Below are 25918 nucleotides of genomic sequence, written 5' to 3' on the forward strand. Positions count from 1 at the left end.
AAAATTTTTCATACTTTAATCTGACCATAGTACTATTTACAGAGATTTATTTAAAGATTAAAAACCCTGTGGATAGTAAAAAGTATATACAACAGATTGTCTAAGAAAGTAAAATTAACCCCAAATCAAGTGTGTAAATCTTTGTCATATGCCAGCATTCAAAAATTTCACTCTTATTAATTGAGAACTTGGGGAAAATATTTTTAAAGTCTCATTTTTTAAAATGTCATAAATTGGATTCTAATAAATAAGAAAAAATTTAAGAAATCTAAAAGAAAAACAGCATTAATTATAAACAGAAAAATAATTTTCTCAGGCTACCTTTAATATGTCTGCTCTATTTTTGACTTCTCAGTTTATAAATAATAAATCAATAGTAATCAGTTATTCCACTATTTCTCGGAAGGCTGAGTCTTGAATGTAGGGAATTAGAAAGCAGAGAAAGTCGCACACTGAATCACAGCTTTAGGAATGTGAGAACATTATCCTGCCATTTCCTAACATAAGTGAAGGCCCCTCTGGACCACTGGAAGGTGATGAAGGACTGGCAGCAAGGCCAAGAGCCTGGGGATGCTAACATACACTAATTAGTTCCTGAGGCGAGTAAACAGAATCAAGCACTCAGAGTCCGCTTATAAGTAAATGTTAGAATAGCACGTGGTTTGTAAATGAGATTTTAAGAACCAAAATTACAAAGGCCATTGCTAGTACAGATGATGCCAGTCAGAAAGCTTGAGAGACCTGGTTTGGTCACTTATCTGAAAATCTTTAGGTTTGGCCTTTTATGGAAATTAAAAAACAAGAGGCCAAGAAAACACTTTCAAAACTTTATCTATGGTATAACAAAAATAATCAGTAAGTGTACGGAAAAGTAGCCTAGAACACAGAGTAAGTAGCCAAAGCCTTAAAACTATTGTTAGAAAATCTTACTGTTCATGAGGGCACAAACCCAGAGTCCCAGCTACACCTAGCAGCTAATGGGTGACTGCTTTGGCTCACAAGGCAGAGATCAGCCTCAGCAACTTAACAAGATCTGGTCTCCAAAAGCATCCAGGAGCTAGGGGTAAAGCTGAGAGGTAGAATGCTGGCCCAGGATGCATGATGTGATGTGTTTCATCTCCAGTGCCAATAAAAGAAGAGCAGAGACAACAGTACTATCCTAAGTCTATCTTGTTCTGACCATCAGGAACATTAAGGCCAGTCTCTTTTTTTTTTTTTTTTTAATTTCATTACAATTTGAATGGTTCAATTTTTATGGCACAAAGATAGCTAAAATGACCCATTCCAAAGCATCCATCACTATAAAATACTATATAAAATGCTACTGTATTTTCAACTGTTACTCCTAATTAACACTAGAGAGTCAACCTTCAGCATCTGTAGGGATTGGTGCTGGAGCCACCATCACCACCTTCCTCCAGTTTCTTGTCCAGTGTGGGGTATTATCTACAAATAACCTGTGCACCTCCTCCTGCCTATGTTAATCATCTTCACATTGCTTATGATAAGCACATGCTAAGCTAGAGAACAAGCTCTAAGGATGCATCGTCTGGGCAATAATGAAAAGGAAAAGTCACCTGTACTGGGAACAGATGCAATCTTCAAGGATTTTTGTCCTGCACTTGGTTTAATATGCTAAGACTAAGCATATACTTAGAAATAAAGTAACTGTGTTGGAGAGGTGTGACAGAGATGGTAATAAAAACAAAGAGAAAGAAATGGGTGCTTATAGTATTTCTATTCTGTGATCATATTTATAAAAAAGAAAGAAAGAAATTAAGTCTATAATAAATAACACTGCTTTGGAAGTAAGATTTTGTTTGATTGTTTTCACAAGATATGAATCCATTTTATATTCCTCTCCTAACAATAAGATAAAACATTAAAGGTTATTAAAGATGATAAATTCAAAATAATATAAATAAAAACTGTTTTAATCAATCTGATAGGAAAACTGCTAGAAATAGTACTTAAAATACTAGAAATAGTAAGTCTATAAATTTTCAATCTTTCTTTAAAAATTATTTAAATAATTTAATTCTTTAGGAAGAAGCTAATTTAATCTTTTATCAACTTTTTATCAAAAAACATTAACAAAAATCCAGAAACCATTCATAATACAAACAGGGGAGGGAAAATTATAAATTTAATGAATTGAAAAATATTCAAGGCCAAGGAAATTTAAAATGCAGTTTCAACCTGGAGAGCAAACCTAGCAAAGCTAAGCACCCTGATCCCATGGAGTCAGTATCAACAATGACTAAATAGTTACATGTCATTCATCAAACAAAATAATTTCCCTATAAAAATTAATTTTAATAATTGAAATGATCAGTATTTACATTATCTTTTTTGTTTGTTTTTTTGTTTTTCGAGACAGGGTTTCTCTGTGTAGCCTTGGCTGTCCTGGAACTCGCTCTGTAGACCAGGCTGGCCTGGAACTCAGAGATCCCCCTGACTGCCTCCTGAGTGATGGGATTAAAGGCCTGCACCACCACTGCCCGGCTATATTATCTTTTAAGTTAACGTGTAAACAAGTTAATAAATAGATGTGACCAATGTCATTTCCTCTTCTCTTTTTGACTTTTCCTTTTTTTCTGTTTTTCCAGTTAAACTCAGGACAATACTTTACACTGATCTAACCTTAAGCCAATAAGCAGATGGATAGACATCTGTACAGCTATACAACCATTCCAGTTCTGCAATGTTTCCATAATAAAAACACAGAACTAAGTTCTGAAATAAGAAGGATTATCTGAGTGCAGCCCACTCTGGCAGCTGTTCAAGCGCCTCCAGCCAGCACTCTTCTGGGCTTGAACAGGAAATGAACACGTCAGCACCCAAAAGTCACGACTTTGGACTTGATATCGGCAATGATTAAAGTAGTTAAAATGTCACTCTCCAAACAATGGCTCTACAAAAAATTAATAACTGAAATGATCAGCATTCACATTCACTTTTAACTTAAATGCAGAAATAGGAGGAAAGACTTGGATGGGAAGCTCCTAAGAAACAGAAACAGTTTTAAAAAGGAAACACGAAAGGTGGGTGGAAGTGCCTTACCAGTCTTGGGTGTCAAACTCAAGTCTGTGTCAGAAGAAGAGGACTGTCGACTGTAGGACTTGGAAGGTGAAAAGGAATAAGTTTGGTTTTTCAGAGGGGTTGAGGGTCCTGATGAGTGAGGATTGGGATTGGGATCTTCATTGAAGGGAATCCTGCCAGAAGAAGGTGGAGACATATTAAGCAATCATGTGCCAAAGGGCTTGACAGTTGGCAACATGATCCAAACATCGGGAAAGAACTGGGGTGGGGCCGGCAGTCATTTCTTAAGTGTGGAGCTGGGAATGAGGCCAAAGACAACGGACTGCTATTTAACCATTCATCATTCTCCAGATAAATATTCTCTGCATTGAAACAGTTAATAAGCCGAGTGGAAAAGCAAAGAAGCATGAAATGGTAGACTAATGGGGATTAAAAATACATATATTAAAAGGAAAAAATAAAAAGAATAAATAAATGACAAAATATTTAAATAAATGTTTTTGTAAGTTACAAAAGAAAATGATGGCCACAAATGGTGTGTGGAAATATCTGTAACTGTCTTCATATTTACACACACACAAGTATCTCGAAAAGAAAAAACTGTTTCCTTATCCTACAGCATCAGAGTGCCACAGCTAAAAACACAGCAGAGAGGACAATAGGTAGAGCTACATAGAAACACTGCGTTGCTTACCTGTTTTCCAATAGCTCTCTTCCACAGAATGAAACAGACCCTATCGTTTCAAAACCCTACAGACTTTGTACATAAAGAAAATAAGCAAATCAAAGTGTCAGTGTCTGCTTCATTAGAAGCATTATCGATTTCAATTCTAAACAAATACAGAAATAGTCACATAAACACAACTGGAGGGTTCTCAGAATGTAATCCACAAAATCATAGGGCTCTGGGAGGATCTGTGGAAGAGACTTTGGAAGCCGGAAAAACACCTTCGCTTCCATAGTCAGAGCCTTTGTGTCAGCTAAACAGAAGTCCTTTATTGAAGCTGGATTTGAAGTAAGAAAGGGAAGAAGCAAAGGTTTGTGGTACCTGCCTATGCTACCTGCCTGCCTGCCTCTGCAGCCACTCTGCCCGTGGCCTGCCTCTCCCCGCTCTGGAGTCTGAGCAGTCTCGTACCAGTGTAGATGAGAGTGGGAACAGACACAGAGAAGTTCTGAGAAAGCCGTGAGCCAGTAGCAGTGTGAACTGGGCTGTTGTGAGTCGAGCGGCATCCATGGCTTGGAGGGTGAACCAGCGGAGACCTGAGGGAGTTTGTGGTCAAAGTGGAAGAAAAGAAAACAATACACACAACAGGTTGCAAAAGTTGTGTTAAAATTATTTTGAAGGCGCTTTTGTTAAGGGAGAAAACTTATTTTTTAATCCCTAGCATGCAAAAAGTTAAAATTAAAAAAGAACAGCCAATAATTAATTAGTTAGGATATAATTTTAAAGGATCAGATTAATCAAGAACTGTAAGAAAAATAGCAAGTATAATTGTTGATGGAACTAAGAAAGACTACTTGAATTTTAAGTTTCTTTTTAACATACTTGTTTTTTGTTTTCATCAAAAAAGGACTTGCTATTATGTTTAAGGGAGGAAAGCACCCAAAAAGTGAAAGTCAAATACAGAGCTGTCAGTTCTTTTAAACTAAGATATGAATTGCTTATTTAATTATATCTTTCTATGAAAAAAGCTTAGCAATTATTTATGTTTTTAAGACAGAGGTACTTAAAGAACTGTCAGCAGGGAGAGATAATGAGGGAAGTGACCAGGTACAAACAGTTACAGTTCATCCTTTTAACGTACAACACATACTGAGTAAGAACAGGGTAATCTAGCAACTGGACAGCAAGGGAACACAACACGGCTTTCAAACTCACTGATGCTTTGCTGTGGCTAACGTAAGTCTAAAACGTGTTTAGTACGACTGACACTTTAAACCTCTTAGAGGTGGTCTGTTTTTATATGCACAACTGAGGGAGTGGAGTTCTTCTCTCCCCTAAAGCGAAAAAGGGCCTTCAAATTCTTCAACTTGGAAGGTCTACAACACAGTTCTGTGCACACAAGAAATCACATGTAAGGCACCTGGAAAGCATCTGTGTGCAGAGCAGTGATCAGTCACACTGAATGCAGCTTTACCACAAGGAGAGCTCAGTGAGGGAAATCAAAGGGATCAGTGTTGCTATACAACAGCTAAGAGAAACGAAACTTTACAGAGGGCATACATGCCATTAACGCAGGTAAAATATTACAAACACTGCAAAATTCCAAGTATGATATCAAATCAAAGTTCAAATATCTTAGAGCACTACCATGATAGATTCTGAGTTTTATCTGTCTCCTTGGATGAAAGGTTGCCTCAAAATAACACATTTCCAGTGTTAAGTCCATTCCATCCATTCTAATCCTTCATTCATTTAGATATTTATAAAATCCAATCTGTTTCTTTTTACCAAATTCCAATTTAAAACCAACAGTGTTATACAATAACCAAAGACTAGATTAGTTATAATAAGATAAATCATAATGAATGCTAAAGTATCACCCAAACTAATTCCTTATGACAAATACAGTATAGCCCATGGAGACACAGCAGCCTACATCCCAGGGGGCTTTCTAAACATGGCCTACGTTGTAAGAAGCCTTCCAAAGACCCTAACAATGCAGGGTAGAACACTTCACTCTATGTCTCACAAGTTAAAGTATATGGCTATGAGAGAAAAGGAGAAACAATTCCTCTAGGGTTTACTGAGGGTCTTTTCATGAGTGCACATAAAACACAACCCTGTGGTTTCTTCTTCTAAGGTTCCACCAAGAAAAACACTTTTCACTCAAAACCTCAGCGTACAGATTACTTCAGAGATGCATCTGCGGAAGCCAGGGCTCATGAGGTGGAGTTTTAAACCACATGGTGGCAACAGACAGACTCAGGTCTTTTGTGTGTGTGTGTGTGTGTGTGTGTGTGTGTGTTTTCATTCGTTTGTTTATTTATTTATTTATTTTGAGGCAGAATCTTACCAAGTAGCCCAGGCTGGCCTCCAACCTGAGAGCCTCCTGCCTCAGCCTCTCAAACATTGAGATTACAGGGATATACCATGGTAATTGGCTTCAAGAAGCAAATCTTCAAATTTGGTATAGAAAGGGGGACAGGGTCTGAATCTATGTGCATCTAACTCTATCTGTATCAGCTGAAAGTCCACACTCTTGCAGGACACATTTTATTTATGCATTTTTACTACAATATCATGAACGCATCCAGGACCTCATGCTTGTTAGGCAAACACTCTACATACCACAGAGCAACATCCCCAGCCTTAAGACACATTTTTAAAGCAAACAGAAGTTACAACTTTTTAAATAATTTCATTTGCAAATACATTTCCAAATAAAATTTGGTACTACTGTGATAAATCTTGTGATCAGAATTTAATCCAAATAACTATAAAGACCATCAAAGGAAGGGGCTACACAAGTATATGCTCAAGATAAAGAAAATTACATTTTTCACAAAGATCACAAGGGGGAAAAACTTTTTTGAGAATTGAGATTATTTCCATTTGCCTTTAGCCAACTACAGAATTTTGACCCCCTGATAATCTAAACTAGGAAAGTCAGCAGACTACACCTGAAGCCGATCTACCTGCCATCTGATTTGTAAAGGAAGCCTTACTGGAACACACAGTAGCACTCGAAGTTTTTATGTTGCTGGTGCTACAATGGCAGAGTTACACAGCAGTATCAGCAACATACCTGGGCACACAGTTTCCCAACCCTTAACTGAGAACTATCTCTAGATCACTGGTCCTTATGGAATTACTAAAGGCTCCAGCAGGGAAACCGTGTTACTTCACTTGCATGGAGTTGTTCCAATTACATAAACTGGTCAGCAGCTCTGGTCCCCAACAAGACTTTCAACATAATCATTACAACAGAAAAAGAAATCATCATTCAAACATTCTCCACTGGCAATTCAGAATAGCACTTATTTGAAATATTTGAGAACATGAGCATCTCAGACTTTAGAATATTTGAAGAGACTTTACCAGAAGCACTTCTAACCTAAAAACCCCAAAATTGAAATGCTCTAAAACACAAAGCTCTTGAGGACTGATACCCGAAGTGTTTCCTATTTTATTAGAGTATTCCAGATTTTATACTTTCAGATTAGGGATACCTAAGCTATCCCCCTACCACCCTTGCTCAAAATCTTCCTTTGATACAAGTGAAAACACACAAGGCAAGTCAATCACAGATGGGAACTTTGCAAGGTGTGCTGGCTAGTTTTATGTCGACACAAGATATGGTCATCTGAGAGAAGAGAACCTCAACTGAGAAAATGCCTCCCTAAGATCCAGTTGTAGGCAAGCCAGTAGATTGTGTTCTTAATTAGTGATTGATGGGGGGAGGGCCCAGCCCATTGTGGGTAGGGTCACCCCGGGTTGGTAGTCCTAGGTTCTACAAGAAAGCAGGCTAAAGCCATGAGGAGCAGCCAGTAAGCAGCACTCCTCCATGGCCTCTGGATCAGCTCCTGCCTCCAGGTTCCCGCCGTTTGCGCTCCTGTCTTGATGCTGTTCAGTGGGGAACAGTGGTGTGGAAGTGTAAGTCAAATAACCCTTTCTTCCCCAAGTTGCTTTAGTCATGGCGTTTCATCACAGCCATAATCACCCTGACTAGGCACCAGGTACAGAGCTTTCAAGCAATGTTTAAGTCTAAATACCCTTAGATCACAGACTGAGAACTCCTTTGCAGGAATTTTTATGGTTTTGGTTGTTGTTGGTTTTTTTGTTTGGTTTTGGTTTTCTGTCTAGGTCTGGGCAGGAGGGTACTTTCTGTTTTTGTCATATTTTATAAATAAAGACAGTCTACATTGCTAATATCTAAAATATTTACTAACTGGCCTTTTAAAGAAGTTTGCTTAAACAGGCATGGTGCTGGGCACCTCCATCTCAGTTCTTACAAAGCCAAAGATAGCTTGAACCCAAGAATTTTGGGTCAGCCTGGGCAACAATGTGAGAACTGATCTCAAAAAGGGGAAAGAAAAGATGAGAGAGAGAGAAAGTGAGAGGAAGGAGGGAAGCAAGGAAGGAAAGAAGGAGAGCCGTGAGAGATGTGTCCACCCTGCCTTACACAGACCCCAGTATTACTGTTTCATGATCCCCAATGTTTATTTTCATGGACTGTCGGCACATGGCAGACACCGGAGGCTGAGAACCCTGTCAAGACAATCTGCAGTCTTCCTTACACACCGCTAACAGTAGAGCCACATTTAAGCATCTCCTAGAAAGGAAGGCAAATTCCACACAGGACATGAACATTCATTTTATGCTTTAGATAGATGATGTCTAAGGATCTCAAATAGTTTAAGAAAAATCACACAAGTAAAAACTGTATGTTAACACTGCTACCAAAATGTGAGAACAAATGAAACTTCTAGGTAAAAGATAAAAAAAAACTCCATGAGAACAGTTTCATTGATTCATACTTACTCCTTCATTTCTTTGGATGGGGAATTACATGCAGGGAGGAATGCTGCTGGGCTACTTAATTTATCCAGAGTACACGCTGTTCCTATGGCTCGTACCACTAACCCAGACTCGCCTTCCAGATCAAAACACTGCAAGTACCCAACAACTGCATTTCCTCTCATCTCAAGTACTTTCAAGCCAATCTTTCTCTGTAATTCACCTACAGAAAGAAATAAATTCATTTTTAACTTTATATCTCTATAAAATATACTTTTAAAAGAAACATATAATAGACATACAAAAACAAAACAAAAGTTTAATAATCATAGATTCTTAGAATTTGAGGAGAACTTAGAGTTATCTGGTCGACGCTCCACTTTCAGGAAGTAAGATACTACTGGCTGCAAGATGAGGCGTGTTAAGTCAATGCTCACTCATTCATTCATGTGCCTTACTGAAAAAACAGCTTTGGGTTCTGCATTGTATGTTGGCATCTTCTCATCTCCAAGGTGTTAAATATTTGAATGAGCAAGAAAGATACATACTTCAAATCTAGGGGATGGAGAGAAAATTAAATGACTCAAGTATTTGCTGTGCATGAGGACCTGAGTTCAGATCTGCAGCACCATATGCTATGACAGAAATGACTCTCCTACAAGTTGTCTTCTGACACTCACACTATGGCACATGCATCCATGCAAACACACAAACACACACACACACACATACATGAAAATATTTTTTAAAATCTCAAATATGAGCCGGGCGGTAGTAGTGCACGCCTTTAATCCCAGCACTTGGGAGGCAGAGCCAGGCAGTCGAGGCCAGCCTGGTCTACAGAGCAAGTTCCAGGACAGGCTCCAAAGCTACACAAAGAAACCCTGGTTTGAAAAAAAACAAAAAAACAAAATCTCAAATATAACAGCATGCCCCTATAATCCCAGCAATGGGGAATTACTGGCTGGAGAATCCCTGGGACTTGCTGACCAGCCACTCTGGCTAATTGGTGAGCTCCAGGTTCAGTCAGAGATCCTGCCTCAAAAACACAAGGTGGAAAGGGATCAATGAAAAAAAAACAGATGTCAACCTCTGACCCACACATACACACACACACACAGAATGAACTCACACATCTGATTCAGATGTCCACTTGTTAAAAGTGTTTAATGGGATGGTACCTGGGATAAGGAATCAACACTTATAATTCAGTCTTGGTTGTGAAATTTCATGTACCATACAAAAGGAAAGTGAAAACATTAAGACTAAGTTAATCAACAGCTGCTTTACTAGAATACCTGACATTAAAGAAATAAGTCTCTGTCTGGCCTCATTTGATGCCCTTGGTGTGCGAATACGATCAATCCATTGATACTCAGGGTCTTCATTGACCACAAGTTCTTCTACAAATCCATGGATCACCACAGCTCTGTAGCACTTTGGAATAGATGTTGCTGTTAAAACAAATTACTTATTATCCTTCTATTAACCACAAAGCCAAACTTAAATTTAAAAAATTATATAGATCCAAACAAAAGGAGAAATAAAAAATAAAAGGCATCTGTGTAGTTTTTGTTTTAGATATATAAAGCAGGAACATCTACTCCCTAACCTCAACGCACCTGTAAGAGCTCTCAAACAACCTTTTAAGATCGGTTTATCCTAAAAATGATTTCCTGTCATGAAGCCTCTCACTTTTCTCACCTAAGAATAGCAAATATGTTGGGGCTGGAGAAATGGTTCAGCAGTTAAGAGCACTGGGTGACCGGGGTTCAATTCCCAGCACCCTATGGCAGCTCACAACTGGCTATAACTCCAGTTCCAAGGGATATGACACCCTCACACCAATGCACATAAAATAAAATTAAATAACTTATTTTTTAAGAAATGAATAGCAAATATAAACTGTACTTTTATGATCCAGAGTATGGCTATAGACATTAAATCACTGTTCAATACAAAGTTTAAGAAAATCAAAATATCACAGAGTACCACATAAATCTGTACTGTTAAGAATAAATTTAAGTTTATAAAAACAAAATGAAAGTTGGCCAGTCGATGCTAACATTATAGGCAGAATGTTCTTTCCATCTCACACTACAGCCCCCTTCCAAACATGTTGAGAAATCCCACAGTCCCTCGTTCCTAACAGAATCCATGCCATATACCAACTGTTGCAGTAGTCACGGACTAATTAATAGATCCACTGAATATGAAACTCATTTAAATAAATGTATCATTGGGTTTAAGTAAAATCTAGTCAGATTCAAAAGGGGGATCACCCACACCAAACTAGTCTCTCAGAAAATGTATTCATGCACTGAGGAGGACTACTTGGGGATGCTTGACCCACTAACAGAGATTGGCATGAGCTTCCAGAATAGATCCACACTGGTCACTGTCCTGGGGCCTCATGTGTCCAGACTATAGACTGCTCCATAGTGCCATCCACAGTTCTCCCCTCATTCAGCATCCTATACCACAGCAAAATGCCTTGGGATTTTTAAACAAAAATTTCCAAGAACTTGTAAAAATTAGCCATTATTTACTCTAAAAATCAAATAAACAATCACAGAGTTACAGTGACTGTTTCTAGAAATTTAACAATTTTTCTCTGTTATAAAAACTGAACCCTAATGCTTTTTCCATTAATTCATCTGAGTATTAGTTTTTCATAATTGAAAATTATTAAATTTTCCTGTTAAACAAGACAATGCATTTACTTACTGCAAAAGAATTTGACTCCACATGATGACTGTCTAAATCTGTTTAAATCATTGAAGAGGTCTACTTTGACAACCACATTGATTTCTCCACGGATACCTACAGATTTAAAAGAAAATCAAGTTTCTAAGTTAAGAAAACAACATACAATAACCCATGATGCAAATAGATGCAATTACTGATCTTCAAGTAATGTATTGTCCTAACAGTAAGGTTAGCTTTACTTCCTGGATAGTCTCACTCCCAGTTGGTCACTGGATACACTGAAGCTAAGTATAACAGCCCGAGAGAAGCATCATGCCCACTACTACCTAACGGTTCACCCACTTGAGCCAAGACCGGCTGAAAGAAGCCCCATTTTAAATGATGATGGCAGTGGTGGAAAGACTTGCTGAGTCCTAGGAGACAACCCACTAAACATTCACCGTGCTCACATCAACCCAGTGAGGTCACTCCTACAGTAGTACCATTCCCATTTTAAAGAAGAAATTAGTATTTAATTAAAAGTTTACCAATTCACATAGTGTTGGTAACTAACAAAGGCAAGGGCAAGGGCAAGAATAAAAAGTCAATTCTTTATAATAGCAAGGATAGACTCCTAATCCAACTCTGATTTAACATGAGAAGTTTTATACGTAGGGCTTTCAAAACATGCTGCAATAAAAAGGAATGACCTAGCCCTTACTGCTAAACATTTATTAAATAGCTTTACTCGACTGTCTTGATCTCTTGTCAACTCAGTGCTGATGGAAGAAGGCCTTCTAAGAAAAGTCTTTACTAATTTACTGAAACAAGAAGAGCTATTTCAATAACAGAGCCCATATTAAGCCAATCAGAAACTATCTTTAATGTTCTACGTTGGGAAACTATTCCATGCACATAGGTTTGTACTGCTTTAATCCAGGCCCATAATTAGCTCTTTAGCATCACTGACTGACCAGTGAGCTCCAGGGATTTGTCTATCCTGCCTCTCGAGTTCTGGGATTACAGAAGGTGCCTGCCATGTTTTCACATGGGTCCTGGGGATCTGCACTCAGCCTCTTGTCCTTATGCAGCAGTCACTTTAATGGCTGAGCCACTCTCCCACTCACCCCCTTCTCTCTCTAAACCCTGAACTCACTGCCTAGGCTAGGTGACCTCCAGCCAGAGGACCCCTCTGTCACTCCTCACGGTACTGGTATGCCCTGCTTTGCATAGCTTCTGAGGATCAAACTCAAGTCCTCACTCTTGTACAGCAAGCACTTTGATAACTCATCTCCCTAGACTTTGGAGCATATCTTTTTAACTGCAATAGCATTTGATTGTATTTACTTCCTGCCTATAAAGATAATACACTGTAGAAAACAAAGGGTGAGGGGAGCAGAGAAAGGAAAACATTTATAATTCAGAAGTGGAACTGTGCAAGCATAAGCATTATATCATACATTCTAGCAAATTTTCTAACGTTATTACATATTAAAATTGGGACCAGCATATTTTATAACGTACATTTTGCAACTCATAGTACATCACATTGATATACCTGTTTCACTGTTTTCTGAAAACTTCAGTTTCTTCTGACTATAAAACAGGGCTTATAATAGGATCTAACCTATTTTAAAATCCCACTTCTCAACCTGTTTATCATTTTGAATGTTAATAAATAATAGGATACAGATAAAGTCACAATGAATTTATACACGAATGTCTTGTTTTATTACAAACATCTCACTTCTTTATTGCTATCCCTCTACCAGTGGAACTGCCAGGTTAGGAAAAAGTAATGCAGCAGCAGCAGCAGCAAGGCGGGGCCATTTGTGTCAGCCCTGAGCAGCCCAGCCCTCAAAAGCAACCATACAGGTAGAAAGCAGGTCTCAGAGTGTTTGGTCATAGGACCCCTTTACAATCTAAAAATTAGGGAGAATTTCAAGGAATTTTTATAAAGATTATCATCTATCAATATGTACCATAATAAAAATTAAGACTACCAATTTAAAAAAAGTAATCATTGCTTTACTTACAATAAATGAGCATGAACTTTTACAAAGAGTTATTTTTTTAAACAGAAGAAAATTAGTGACTAGAGTGCACTGCACTGTGGCATCTTTACAAATCTCTCCAAGGTCATGGTAACGAGTCTGCCTTCTGCTCTACAGTGTGTCCTAACTCCTCTACAACAGCACGTTTGTGAGAGACTGAATAAAGACAATGAATGACACAATCACTGTGCTGAAAATAGCTCTGACCACTAAACCCACAGCAGCATTTCAGGGACTTCAGGTGCTCCTAGACCAACAGGCTAGCCTCAACCTCGCAATACTCCTAGTCAGCCTACCAAGTACTGGGATTAAAGGCATGCACCATCATTTCTGGCTAAGAACCCAGCTTTAAACAACAAAAGGCTTTATGAATCTTTCAGAAGACAAATATCAATATTAATCAGTTTGAAAACATGTCCTAAAAACATAGAATAACAATGGTATTCTGTATTTTTTTTTTTTTTTTTTGTCATTGATAGACACCATCCTGGAGTATAATGCTGGCTAGGAAAATGCTTCACCAGAGCCAAACTCAACCCTCAATACAGCTTGTAAATAACACATGTACTTTCTCTGTCACACGGAGTCAGCAGGCATGTTAACTGTGTTCAGAGAAATGTAGATTCTCTCAGCGACACTTGGCTACTTGTCTATTTCTCAAGGTATCTTTAGGAATATTTTAAAAACCACAGTGTAGTAGAAAAGGTAGACAGAGAAGATTAAGACTGTGTTTCATTTCTCCCAAACCACTCCTTACCATGGATGGTGTCATAAATTGGGAACCACCCTGAGATGACGGTCGCAGCTTCACTATAAAGCAAAGGATCGATGTCAATGTACACCTTGCCAATAGCATCGTTTGCACTGTAAGTATCGTGGTCAAGAACTGTGATCTGCAGAGGTTCATCTTGTAAATCTTCATCATCCACCTAAAAGTACACCCTGAAATTAAATCTTACACCTTTGAAATACACAAAGCTACACACTACCAAACCATAAAGGCATGTTAGGGATTTATCTGTAAGGCAAAGGTAAAGAGATTAGCATACTCAAGTGTGCTAACTAGGCCCAACACCATAAACCAGTGGTAGAGTATCTGCCTAGCATATATACTACAAGGCCTTGAATGCAATTCCAGAACTACAGAAAGTAAACACTTCCTCGGGAAAAAAAGAAACACATACACACACACACATTGGAGACAGGGTCTTTCTATGTAGCTCTGGCTGTCCTTATATGCCCACTAAAAGACTACATTTCCCAGCCTGTCTTGCAAATGGTTAAGTTACAGGCACAACCAGTACCCAGAGCATGGTAAGGTGGGAAACCTCTTAAAGGGATCCATCTCTTTAAAGAAAAGCTACTTCAGGGAAGAACAGTTCCTGCAACTGAGTCCCTTGGTAGAAAGCTCATACACAGCCAAGCTGCTTGGAAGTGGTTCTTTTGAGAAATACAGGCACACCCCACAAGGAGATCATTAGGAATGGTGACCACTGTCCAATATGACAATATCCCAGTCAAATATCTTATTGGCTATGAGCTAAAGTATAAATAGCTTTTCAACCTGCAGTTTTGTTTATTTAGCATATGTGGTAGTTTGAATAAGAATGGCCCCATAGACTCATATATTTGAATGTTTAGTCACCAGAGAGTGGCATTATTTAAAAGGATTAAAAGGATTAGGAGGTGTGGCCTTCTGGGAGTACATGTGTCACTGGGGGTGGGCTTTGAGGTTTCAAAGGCCCATGCCAGGTGCAGTCTCAGTCAGTCTGTGTCTATGTGTGTCTCTTCCTCTCCCTCCCCTTCCCTCTCTCTCTGCAAATCAGGATGTATCTCTCAGCTACTTTCTCTAGAACCATGCCTGCTCCCATTTAGTCCATGATGACAATGGGCTAAACCTCTGAAACGGTAAGCAAGCCCCCAATTAGATACTTTCTTTTATTAATGTTGCCTTGATTATGGTGTCTTCTCACAGCAATAGAACAGTGACTAAGTCAGAAGTTAGTACCAGGAGTCGGGTATTGCTGTGACAGGCCTGAGCATGATGCTTGTTGACAGAATGTAGACTTTGGATTAGGAAAGCAACTGAATGTTTTAAGTGGCGATTAATGGGACAGAGTAGTAGACGCATGGAAGACAGCAGTGCTGAGAATGATGCAGATTATGATGGCCTTGCTTGAGAAGTGTCAGAGAAGGAGGATATTAGTAAATGGGCTAGAGACTGTCCTTGAGATATTTTGGAGAAGAATGTGGCTGCTTTCTGCCCTTGTCCGAAAAAATCTGCTAAATTGAAGAGTTTGGGATTAATGGCACTGGCAGAGGAGACTTCAAGATAGCCTAGTATTGACTCTGTCATGTGCTTATTAAGTGATCATTCTTATGCAGATCTGTAATTAAAAGGAGCAAGCTAAGAAAGGAAAAATACAAAATGTACAGTTTGCGGAGAAAAGGAGCACCGGGAAGTGTAATGGAGCTGAGTCTAGTGTGCAAGGAGATAAAAAGTTTAAACAAAAGCCTGATGCTAAATGGAATAAAGGGAGTAATGACCTCAGGGCAAGACCCCACTCAGTTCAGCTTCCAACTTGTGAAAAGTAATTTAGAAAAACTTAAGCAGTGAAGGAAACCATCAAAAACAGAAAACTGACGAAAATGTATTTGAATGAGGGGGCTATGCTCCAGCCCCAATTAGTAGAAGAACTTGGCAGCTTTGGCCATGTAGTTCTAGCTTATAAGTCAAGGATACAAAAAAGAGTTGTAAAATCTCCCTCCGTGGCTAAGGAAAGCGCTGAGACCAAGTGTGAGTCAGAGGTGTCTCTGCATGAAGGCCCAGAGAAGTCACTGTGTGAAGCTGTGAGAGTGAAGCCTGGATTGCCTTGGAGACCCCAAGATGTTGGAGATGCCAGAGTTGTTGGATACCTGCCAAGGAGAGCTGCAGACCAGGTGTGGAACTAGCCCAAGAGAGAGAAGTATGATGCGAGCAACAAAACGGAAAGGAGTTGGAGATCTGAAAAGTGCTTTGATATCAGACATGAAAATGTATAGATGGAAGTTTGCCCTGTTAATTTTAGGTGTTGCTTTTGTCTAGTATTTCTCCACTATACTCCCTTAGCCCACTTGGTAATATGTATTATGTGCCATTATATGTTGGAAGTATGTGATTTGCTTTTTTTTATTTTGATTTTACCAGAGATTACAGTTAAGTGATTGTCATGAGTCTCAGAAGAGACTTCAAATTTTGGGCTTTTAAACACTGTTGAGACTGATAGACTGGGGTCTTTTGGAATGCATTTTTTTCATTATGATATGGCTATAAGCCTATGGGGGCCAGGAAACAGAATATGGTGTTTTGAATAACAATGGCCCCCACCAGCTTATCTAGTTGAATGCTTAGTCACTGGGAGTGGTACTATTTGAAAGGATTAAAAGGATTAGGAAGTGTGGCCTTCTTGAAGGAAGTGTATCACTGAGGGTGGGCTTTGAGGTGTCAAAAGCCCACACCAAGTTCAGTCTATCTCTGCCTGTGGATCAGGATGTAGCTCTCAGCTACTCCTCTAGCACCACATCTGCTCCTACTATGAGGATAATGGACTAAACCTCTGAAACTGTAAGCAAGCCCCCAAAATGCTTTCTCTTATAAGTGTTGCCTTGGTCATGGTGTATCTTCACAGCAACAGAACAGTGACTAAGATAGCATACCTATACCACTTACACCTCTACATTATCTAAAGGATGCAACTGTCTCAAAATACCAATATTCAAACAACTTTATGCCTAACTCATTTAAGAATATCATCCACTTTCACTGGTGCCAGCTCATATTAACATACACATAACTCTCCTGTATGAACACATTATTATAGCCACCGTCTGAAAGGACACACACTGAGGAAAATGGAAGCTCAAAATGGGCAGCATGTGTGCAGACATGTATAAATTAGCAAGTACCAAGAATAGGACTTCTATTTTCTCCATTTGGACCTCAGTATTTCACAACAGGCAGCTAGTCAGCATCCCGACTCTTATAGATTAAGCTTTCTGGCACTAAAGGAGAGATCACAATCCTGCCATTGACCAGGAGCAAAGCAGTGTGATTTCCTTGCTTCTCCGGTAGGTTAGAAGGCTAGTAGCAAAACCAAAGCAACCTTCAGACCAGTCAACACTCTGATGCCCCTCATTCACTTTCCTTAAAGGGAACGAGGCTACATTTTACCCAGGCTTACTGCAAATGACTGCAAAGCAAGGCTCAGAAAAGAAGACACAGGAATCATTCTCTGCACTGCATAGGACCATAATGGAGACATCGAGGAGTGAAAGCACACTAGTATATTTTAAGTGAAAGCTTCTTCAATGCTTCATTACCTTGTCCCCAAAATGTAAAACGGTGGAGTTGGACATGTCAGAAAATGAAACAATCCACTTAAAAATGAATAGGTACACAAAGGGAAAAGGCAGATACTACCAGGAGATAGCCAGGTACATGATTTTTTTTTCAGAGAGCAACCATAAAGAAGCTACAGAGCTAGAAAGACTAACACATCCTAGGCAGAACAAGAGAGACTGGATTAGGATAGGGGAGAGATACTCCAGAAGTCATCAACATCCCATGACGCCAAGAAAGGATCACTACTGCACAGGAGACAAAGTGCAGGGGAAAGGAGGAGGAGAACACAGACCTGGATGAGGAGCTGGGAAGCACCTCCACCTCAGAAAAGATCTCCAGGTGCAGGTGTGCTTGGACATGAGCACTCCCCAACCCTCCACCCAATCCTTCCATCTCAGAACCTGCCACTTAGCCAGGCTCTTCTGTACCAGAACCTCAACTTCTGCCCCACCTTCATCATCCTTGACCCTCTGTGAGCCGACAAACCCCATACAGTCACAACTGCTTCCAATAACCCACAGCAATCACAGCCAATGAGAATTAATCCCTAGTCTTGGTATATAGCTCACATATAGCCCTGTGCTGACTTCTTAGAGAGAGAGAGGTCACAGGTGCATATGTGAGTACAAGTGGTCAATGAGGCCAGAAGACAGCATTGGTTCCTCAGGAGCTCTCTAGGCAATTGTGAGCTGCCACATGAATGCCAGGTATCCAACTCTGGTAGGTCACCTGGAAAAGCAGCCAGTGCTCTTAACCACTAAGCCATCTCTCCAGCCCCAGGCTGACTTGTGAAGAGTGCTAAGGCTCTTAATGGAGAAAGAAGTCTCTTAACATATGGGGATTAAACATCTGAATTTCTATACATACAAAAAAGAAATTAGCTAGCCACTTACCTCATACCACTAAAGAAGTTAACTGAAAATTAACCAATGACCTATATATATATGAATCTGTATGTACTGAACTGCATCAAAAGAATCTGTACATCAAAAAAATTATTAAAAACGTAAAACCTACTGAATAGAAGAAGCATCTACAAGTGGTATATGATAGGAACAGATATTAAAAATATATAAAACATATAAACCCCAATGCTCAATCCCTAGTACAAATACACATATGAATACACACACACATACACACACAAAGAACTTCTACAATTCAATAATAAAAAAGTCAATAATAAAAAAAAAAAAAACTGGGTGGTGGTGCACGTCTTTAATCCTAGTACTTGGAAGGCAGAGGCAGGTGGATCTCTGTGAGTTCAAGCTAAGGCTACACAGAGAAACCCTATCTCAAGGAGGTGGGGGGAAAAGCCCTTGGGGCTGGAGAGATGGCTCAGTGGTTAAGAGCTCTGGTTGTTCTTCGAGAGGCCCTAAGTTTAACTCTCCAAGCTTCTTTGGGCACCATGCACATACACGGTGTTCAAACATATAGACAAGCAAAACAACTATACACATAAAATAAAGTTTAAAAACAAATGTTTTTTAGAACTCTGGAGATAGAAGCAGAAGAACCAGAAATTCAAGGTCATCCTCAACTACATGATGAGTTCCATCATAAGCAAATTCAAAGAAACAGAAAGCAGATCAGAAGTTACCAGGGTCTAGAAAAAAGGGAATGGAAATTATGGCTCAAAGAGTACAGTTTCTGCTTAGGGTAATAAAAATGTTTACGAAATAGTAGTAATGTTTGCAAAACATTGTAAATGTAGTTAGTACTATTGAGATGTACCGAAAATGAAGCTGAGCAGGGTGGAATGCATCAGCTATGTGGGAGGCTGAAGCAGAAGGGTCTCAGTTCAAGGCCAGCATGGATAATATTGCAAGATTTGGCCTCAAAACAAAAAATACAAAACTGGTCAAAATCAGGCATGGTGTCAGATGCCTATAATCCCAGTACTTGGGAGGAGGATCAGGAGTTCAAGGCCAACCTTAGTGACTTACAGATATAAAGTAGTTAGAAGACGACTTTGTTTCTAAGTGTGTACACTGTTCTTCAGATTTGATACATGCTAGGACCCAAAGAAAACTACAAGCCCATAATGCCTCTGAGGAACCGATTTTTCTCCTGCATTAGCATATATTTTAACTATGATGTAATGCTTCAAAAGCTCAATATTCCAACCAGGTGGTGGTGGAATACACCTTTAAGCCCAGCACTTGGGAGGCAAAGACAGATGGATTTCTGTGGATTCCAAGCCAGTCTGCTCTACAGGACAGCCAGGATGGACACACAGAGAAACCCTGTCTCAAAAAACAAAACAAAACAAAAAAGAAGTTCAATATTCCCAATAGACAAAAAAGGAACTACTTCTCAGGTATAAAAACTAGTATACTTAAAGTAGAAAGTCTTTATCATTCCCAGGAGAAAAGGGTACACACAAACAACAGAGATATTCAACAGCTTACCTCAAATTTAAACCACTCCGAGTTCCACTGAGGATTGAGTGACTTGAGGTACACATCTGTCTTAAAGGTTGTATTACCAAATTTTACCTAAAAAAAAAAAAAAGAAGAAGAAGAAGAAACTATTCAAATACAAATACCAAAACAAGGAGTAAATGCTAGGCTGGGAGTGGTGGCACACACCTTTAATCCCAGCACTCAGAAGGCAGAGGAGTCTGATCTCTAAGTTCACATCCAGTCTCATCTGCATAGAGAGAGGTCATCTACAAAACTGGGAAGGGGGTGTTTCGGGGAGGGGTAGCAAATGTTAGTAGCAGCTACGGCAAAGTGAGGGTTAGCAAAATGACGGGGAAAAGACAGTCATCCTAAAAAAAAAAGAAAGTTGATCTGCCCAGATAAGCAAGTAGGGTACAAGGTACAAAGGATCTCCTATTGGTCTACCTGACCAGCTCCACAGAAAACAGAAAACATGCATCCTGACATCAGCCCTGAGGAAGGAGCTGGCATGTCTACTTGAAGGAGAATAGCTACAACAAAATCAGAAGGTAAAGAAGACATCCTCTTAGCATCTAGGCATGAGAAGCCAGAAACACACCCATTAATACAATGATGGAGTAATAGTTCCTTGTTTTCTAACTTCCACACACTTATTATTTTTTACATCCCTTACTTGTGCACACAGTGGTCAGTGATAAACTACTGTATTTCATGTTCACATCCTCAAGGACAATCAATGGAGCTGTATGGAGAGACTATTTCAGTTCACAGTAATCCTGGCATGCACTAAATCACAAAGGCCCAAAACTAAAGAGGGAAGAGAGCAAGTTAAGCCCCTGGTATTTGCTCCTCCACCCCCAAAAAAAGCAACTATGAAAGCTCAGACTGGATTTGGAAGCGGTCAAGAAGCCTGAGAGCAACAATACCAAAAGCGGCTTCCTAACCTGCCTCTATGATTCTAAATTCAATCTGTTTTTAAAGGCTCTTTTAATAAAAATCTTAACCACATTCATTTAGAGTGTGTGTGTGTGTGTGGTGTGTGTGGTGTGTGTGGTGTGTGTGTGTGTGTGTGTGTGTGTGTGTGTGTGTGTGTGTGTGTGTATTCTACTGTGTAGGTCCCAGGCATTAAACTGAGGTCCTCAGGCTTGGCAGAGGACCCCTTTACCCACTGCCACCTTGCTGTCTCCTAGCTACCCTTTAAGCCCTTCCTCTAGGCCCCCACCTTTGCCAACAAGGACTTTGACTGACCTTGAGAGAAATTAAAGGCTGCCATTTTATCACAATACTTACATAGCACAGTTATGTATATATAGATACTTACAAATGCTGATTCAATCAGCTAAGAATTCCACTTGCTGATCTTATTGCTTAGTCTAAGAAATTTAAACTATACAAACTGTACTTTTCTCTTCTACATACTGTTCTACTTAGTTTTACAGTTTTAAGTACTTGGTACCTAGGCAGTTTGATTAAAGAGTAAAAAAAATAATTTGAAGACAAATTTAAGAACACAAAAAAATTTACGTTATTACAATATCATAAAGTCAGTCAGGACAAATAAGAAACTGAAAAAGGCATTTGCCAAATATATCATCAAAAACTAAGTTCCCGAATTTGTCCCAGTCAGCCTGGAGGGATAGCACATGGCTATAATCACAGTACTTACAAGGCTGAGCAGCAGGACCACCAAGGTATAAATCCAGCCTTCCCTACAGAGTCAATTCAAGGTCCACAAAAAACCCATGACAAAAAAAATTAAAGAATATCATAGAGAACTAAGTCCCTCAGTTTCCTTCGTTTAAAAAAAGTATTTTCTTCTACATATAAAAATATGTAAATATGTAAATTAATAAAAATAATAAAAATGACAGCCTAGCATAAAATTTGTTGAGGTAACGATCAACACGTATTAAGTTTTTCCCCTCTAGGAATGCAGTCTGCCTTTCATCTACCAACAGCACAGAACACAATGGTAAGGTTACTTTAAGTGAAGAATCAGCAACTTTCAAAAAAAACTAATTCTAAACAAAATCAAACATATTACTAATAAATTTCTTTAAAGAGCAACATTTTCAACCTACAACCTTACATAACACCAAATGAAAACCTAAAATTTCAGCTGGGCAGTGGTGGCACACACCTTTAGTCCCAGCACTTGGAAAGCAGAGGCAGGCAGATCTCCATGAGTTCAAGGCCAGCCTGGTCTACAAAGTGAGTTCCAGGGCAGCCATGGCTACACAGAGAGACCCTGTCTCAAGAAACAAACAACAAAAAAAAAAAACAAAAACAAAACAAAACAAAAAAAAAAACAGTTTCTTCCACAAAGGCAGTTAACTGGTGTTAGTGCAACAAGCTATCAAATGAAATTAACATATTTCTAAAAAGAAAAAGCCTAGCAAACAAACACGAATTTTAAAAGTTGACATTTTCTACACCATATCCTAAAATGATTGACTAATAATACCTAACAAAGCACAAGTTCTAAGAACTGTCATTTTAATACATCCCTAAGGAAATGCTTAAAAGAACATTAATATATCCAAGCTAAAAGACTTTTTAATTCTTGTTTACAGCTATAAAAATGCAACTTCTGGGGCCGGAGGGATGGCTCAGAGGTTAAGAGCACTGACTGCTCTTCCAGAGGTCCTGAGTTCAATTCCCAGCACCCACATGGTGGCTCACAACCATATGTAATGAGATCTGGTACTTTCTTCTGTATACATAATAAATAAATAAATCTTTAAAAAAAAAATGCAACTTCTACTTAACTATAGGTACTAAAATACACTTTAAAAGCATAAACAGTTCATCTGACAATCTTTAATACTGGCTAAAAACATTCAAATGTTTCTTACTAATGGAGGGCATTTACAACAGGAGGTGAAAACATGCAGCCCAGAGGTGGTAGCCCCTGCCAGCTTCACATGCACTTTGAGCTTTTGTCTTCTGTCCACAGTTTACAGAGGTCTGATCTAATCATAACACCACTGCATTCAAGGAAGAGCTGGACTTCTAAGTACTTTAGATACATCGTTTAGTTTATCTAAAACTGCTATAAACATTGAAGAAAAAGGTTTGCTAGAATTATATATCCACTCAAATGCCAAATATATTTAAGGGTTCTGGCTCACTGGCAAAGAGAGCACACATGTTTTAAGTTCTAAGTTGCCAACCCTCTTTTCTCCACAACAGTAGCTGTGCTAATATTCTTCTTTTTTCTTTTTTCTTTTTTTTTTTTTTGTCATCTGTCCACTCAAGATAACTTAAAAATCTACAGTCCCCACACTTCAATAGACAAACAAAAAAGGGGGCAAGTTAGACCAAACGTGGCCATTGTGTGATTCCCCTTCCACAGAGAACCAGTTCCTACAATCCTGTTTACTTCAAAAGAGATTTTATTACTCAGCAACTAAACGAACATTACAACTTCCTTTAGAGCAGCAGAGATTTTAACTGAGAGTCCTATAGTGAAGTAGAGCATTTTCTACTGACATTACTTAATTACATAATCTCTTCAAATCAGTTTTTCCTCTAAAAAGGTGAGTTGCAGGGACATTTCATGATTACATATTATCCATGAAAACACCCAGTATGATGGAAAATATTGATCAAATATTTATTTTCCCCTCAGACTCTTGAATGAACACAAAATGACAGCATGATTTAGCCAATTTGTAGCATGAACATTAATATGAATAGCTATTTATTAAAACTTCCCTTGTAAAAAAACAAAAAATAAAAACCTTGTCTTATTCATCTTAGGGACTGCTGCGAAAAGAACTTTTTGGTTTTTGTCCATGGTGGCGATAAAACGGAGGGTCTTACACATTTCACCACTGCGCAACATCATGCCCTGCTCAGGAACAACAATCTTCACTGTTTGGTCTTCTCACGTCATTGAGGAGAAATTCCCTCAGCCAACACAACTTAGACCAATACTTGATCTGTTAGTCTAGCAAATTTTGTTAGATCACAGAATCACTAAAAACTGAAGTTCAGTGGGAAAATGAATTGCAAGCCTGACGACCTGAGCTTCATTCCCAGAACCCATGGTTAGCAAAAAGAGCCCGCTGACTGCCACGTGTGCACCATGGCATGTGTACAACACACACACACACACACACACACACATGCGAGCACACGCGTGCGCGTGCACACACACACACAACACTCTTTCTAATTACAAGTTGCATGACTTACAATGAAATATAAAAACATGCGCTTGTCTTTGAAGGCACTGCTCTTAAACACAGGTCTACTATTTATAGTTTAACATCTGTAGTTTCTGCATAAACTACACTGATGGGACCTGTGATCTGGTGTACATGTATGTGATCTGGTGTACATGTATGTGGTGGCACAACTCAAAATTGGTTGTAATATTTTTAAATTTTTAATTCTAATTTACATTTTAATGTAAACAAAGAATTCTATTTTCAATCTTTTCTACTAATTCAAGGACAATTATCAGTGACTATTTCTATGAATCTTTATATAGCATTAACTTTTAAAACTCAGTTTATCAATTTACACATAGATTACAATAATAAATGTAGTTGACAAAACCCTATCTGGGAATAAACTTAAGTGCTCCTACAGTATATTAGACAAGGGAGGAGACTCCGGGCACACTGGACAGCAGTTTATAGTATGGCAGCATGCAGAGTCTCAGCGACAACAGTGGTCAGTAGGAACTAGTTGAGAGGGCTGCTAAACAGACTTCTTGCCCTGACTTCAAGACTGCTTAGCAATCTGAACCTCCTTCACCAAACGGGACTTATTTCCCAATCTATTCAATACCAACTCTCCTTCCAATGACATGTGTTTTATACCTGGCTTCGCCTTCACCGGGTTTGTCCTAGTCACACTCAAAAAGCACTTTTCTATGTGCCTATGACATTTAACTATACTCCAGATGCAGCATCAAAAGTTCTCGTAACTTGCCAAGTGTGGCAGTGCACACCTATAGCCTGACTCTGGCAAGGCAGGAAGGAGGGAGGTGGGTTTCTCATTAGGAGCTGGACACCTAGGTTCTGTTATCTCCCTCTCCTGGGAGCTTATAATACTTACAGTCCACATCCTGTAATCCTTTATTATCATCCTCCTCCTGCTCTAATTTTCTCCTTCCTGCTGGATTATTCCTATTAGACAAATATGCCCAAGAAGCTTATTTCTTTAATTACTAAAAGCTATATACACATTAAGGACCACAGATTTCTCTCCTCTCTTCAAAGCCCTATTTCTTGCAACAGTTGCCAATTCATGCTGCTTTCTCACACCAAGCATCCCAGTTCTCTGCAAGTCTTTAGACTTCACAAGATTAGTAACAATTTCCATATTGACCCATCTAGACAATTCCACGTTTTCTTAATTGCTTCAAGGTGTTAATACTTGAGGGTTGGGACTGGAAAGATGATTCAGTGGCTAAGAGGTGCTCTTGCAGAGGACCTGGGTTTGATTCCCAAAAACTACATGGCAGCTCACAGCTGTCTTCAATTCCAGTTCCACAGGACTGATGCTCTCTTCTGATCTCCTTGGACATCAATCAAGCATGTGGTGTACACATATACATGAAGGCAAAACATTCATACACATAAAATAAATCATTTTTTAAAACTGAGGGCTTCCTCTTTCTAGAAACTTCTCCAACCTAAGCCATTACTCATTATTTTCCTTATTTTTCACATACCCATTAAGTGTTTCCTTCCCTTTATGTTCCTACTCAAATGACTTGGGTTTTTTTGGGACAGTCTCACTATATAGCTCTGGCTGGCACAGAACTTCCTATGTAGACCAGGCTGGCCACAAACTCAGAGATCCACCCGACTTTTCTTCTGGAGAAAAAGACATGCACCACCACACCCCATCTTCAAATGACCCTGTCTTC

General features: G+C 39.1%; 1 protein-coding gene across 33 annotated transcripts in view; it reads right to left on the reverse strand.

Moving 5' to 3' along the window:
- Positions 1–25918, reverse strand: part of C2cd5 (C2 calcium dependent domain containing 5) — a 100571-nt gene that overhangs the window by 68978 nt on the left and 5675 nt on the right. For 21 of the 33 annotated variants that reach the window (XM_076568270.1, XM_076568273.1, XM_076568269.1 and 18 more), the window contains exons 3-8: positions 20038–20124; positions 14003–14174; positions 11231–11326; positions 9802–9957; positions 8528–8726; positions 3064–3215 (exon numbers count right to left, since the gene is read on the reverse strand). In XM_076568270.1, the coding sequence (XP_076424385.1) occupies positions 3064–3215; positions 8528–8726; positions 9802–9957; positions 11231–11326; positions 14003–14174; positions 20038–20124 (862 nt within the window). Of the gene's footprint in view, positions 1–3063; positions 3216–4177; positions 4303–8527; positions 8727–9801; positions 9958–11230; positions 11327–14002; positions 14175–20037; positions 20125–25918 lie in introns of all 33 variants that reach the window. The other 12 variants (XM_076568274.1, XM_076568272.1, XM_076568264.1 and 9 more) reach the window with 1 other exon arrangement.

This window comes from Peromyscus maniculatus, chromosome 3 (genome assembly GCF_049852395.1).
Source record: "Peromyscus maniculatus bairdii isolate BWxNUB_F1_BW_parent chromosome 3, HU_Pman_BW_mat_3.1, whole genome shotgun sequence".
NCBI lineage: Eukaryota > Metazoa > Chordata > Mammalia > Rodentia > Cricetidae > Peromyscus > Peromyscus maniculatus.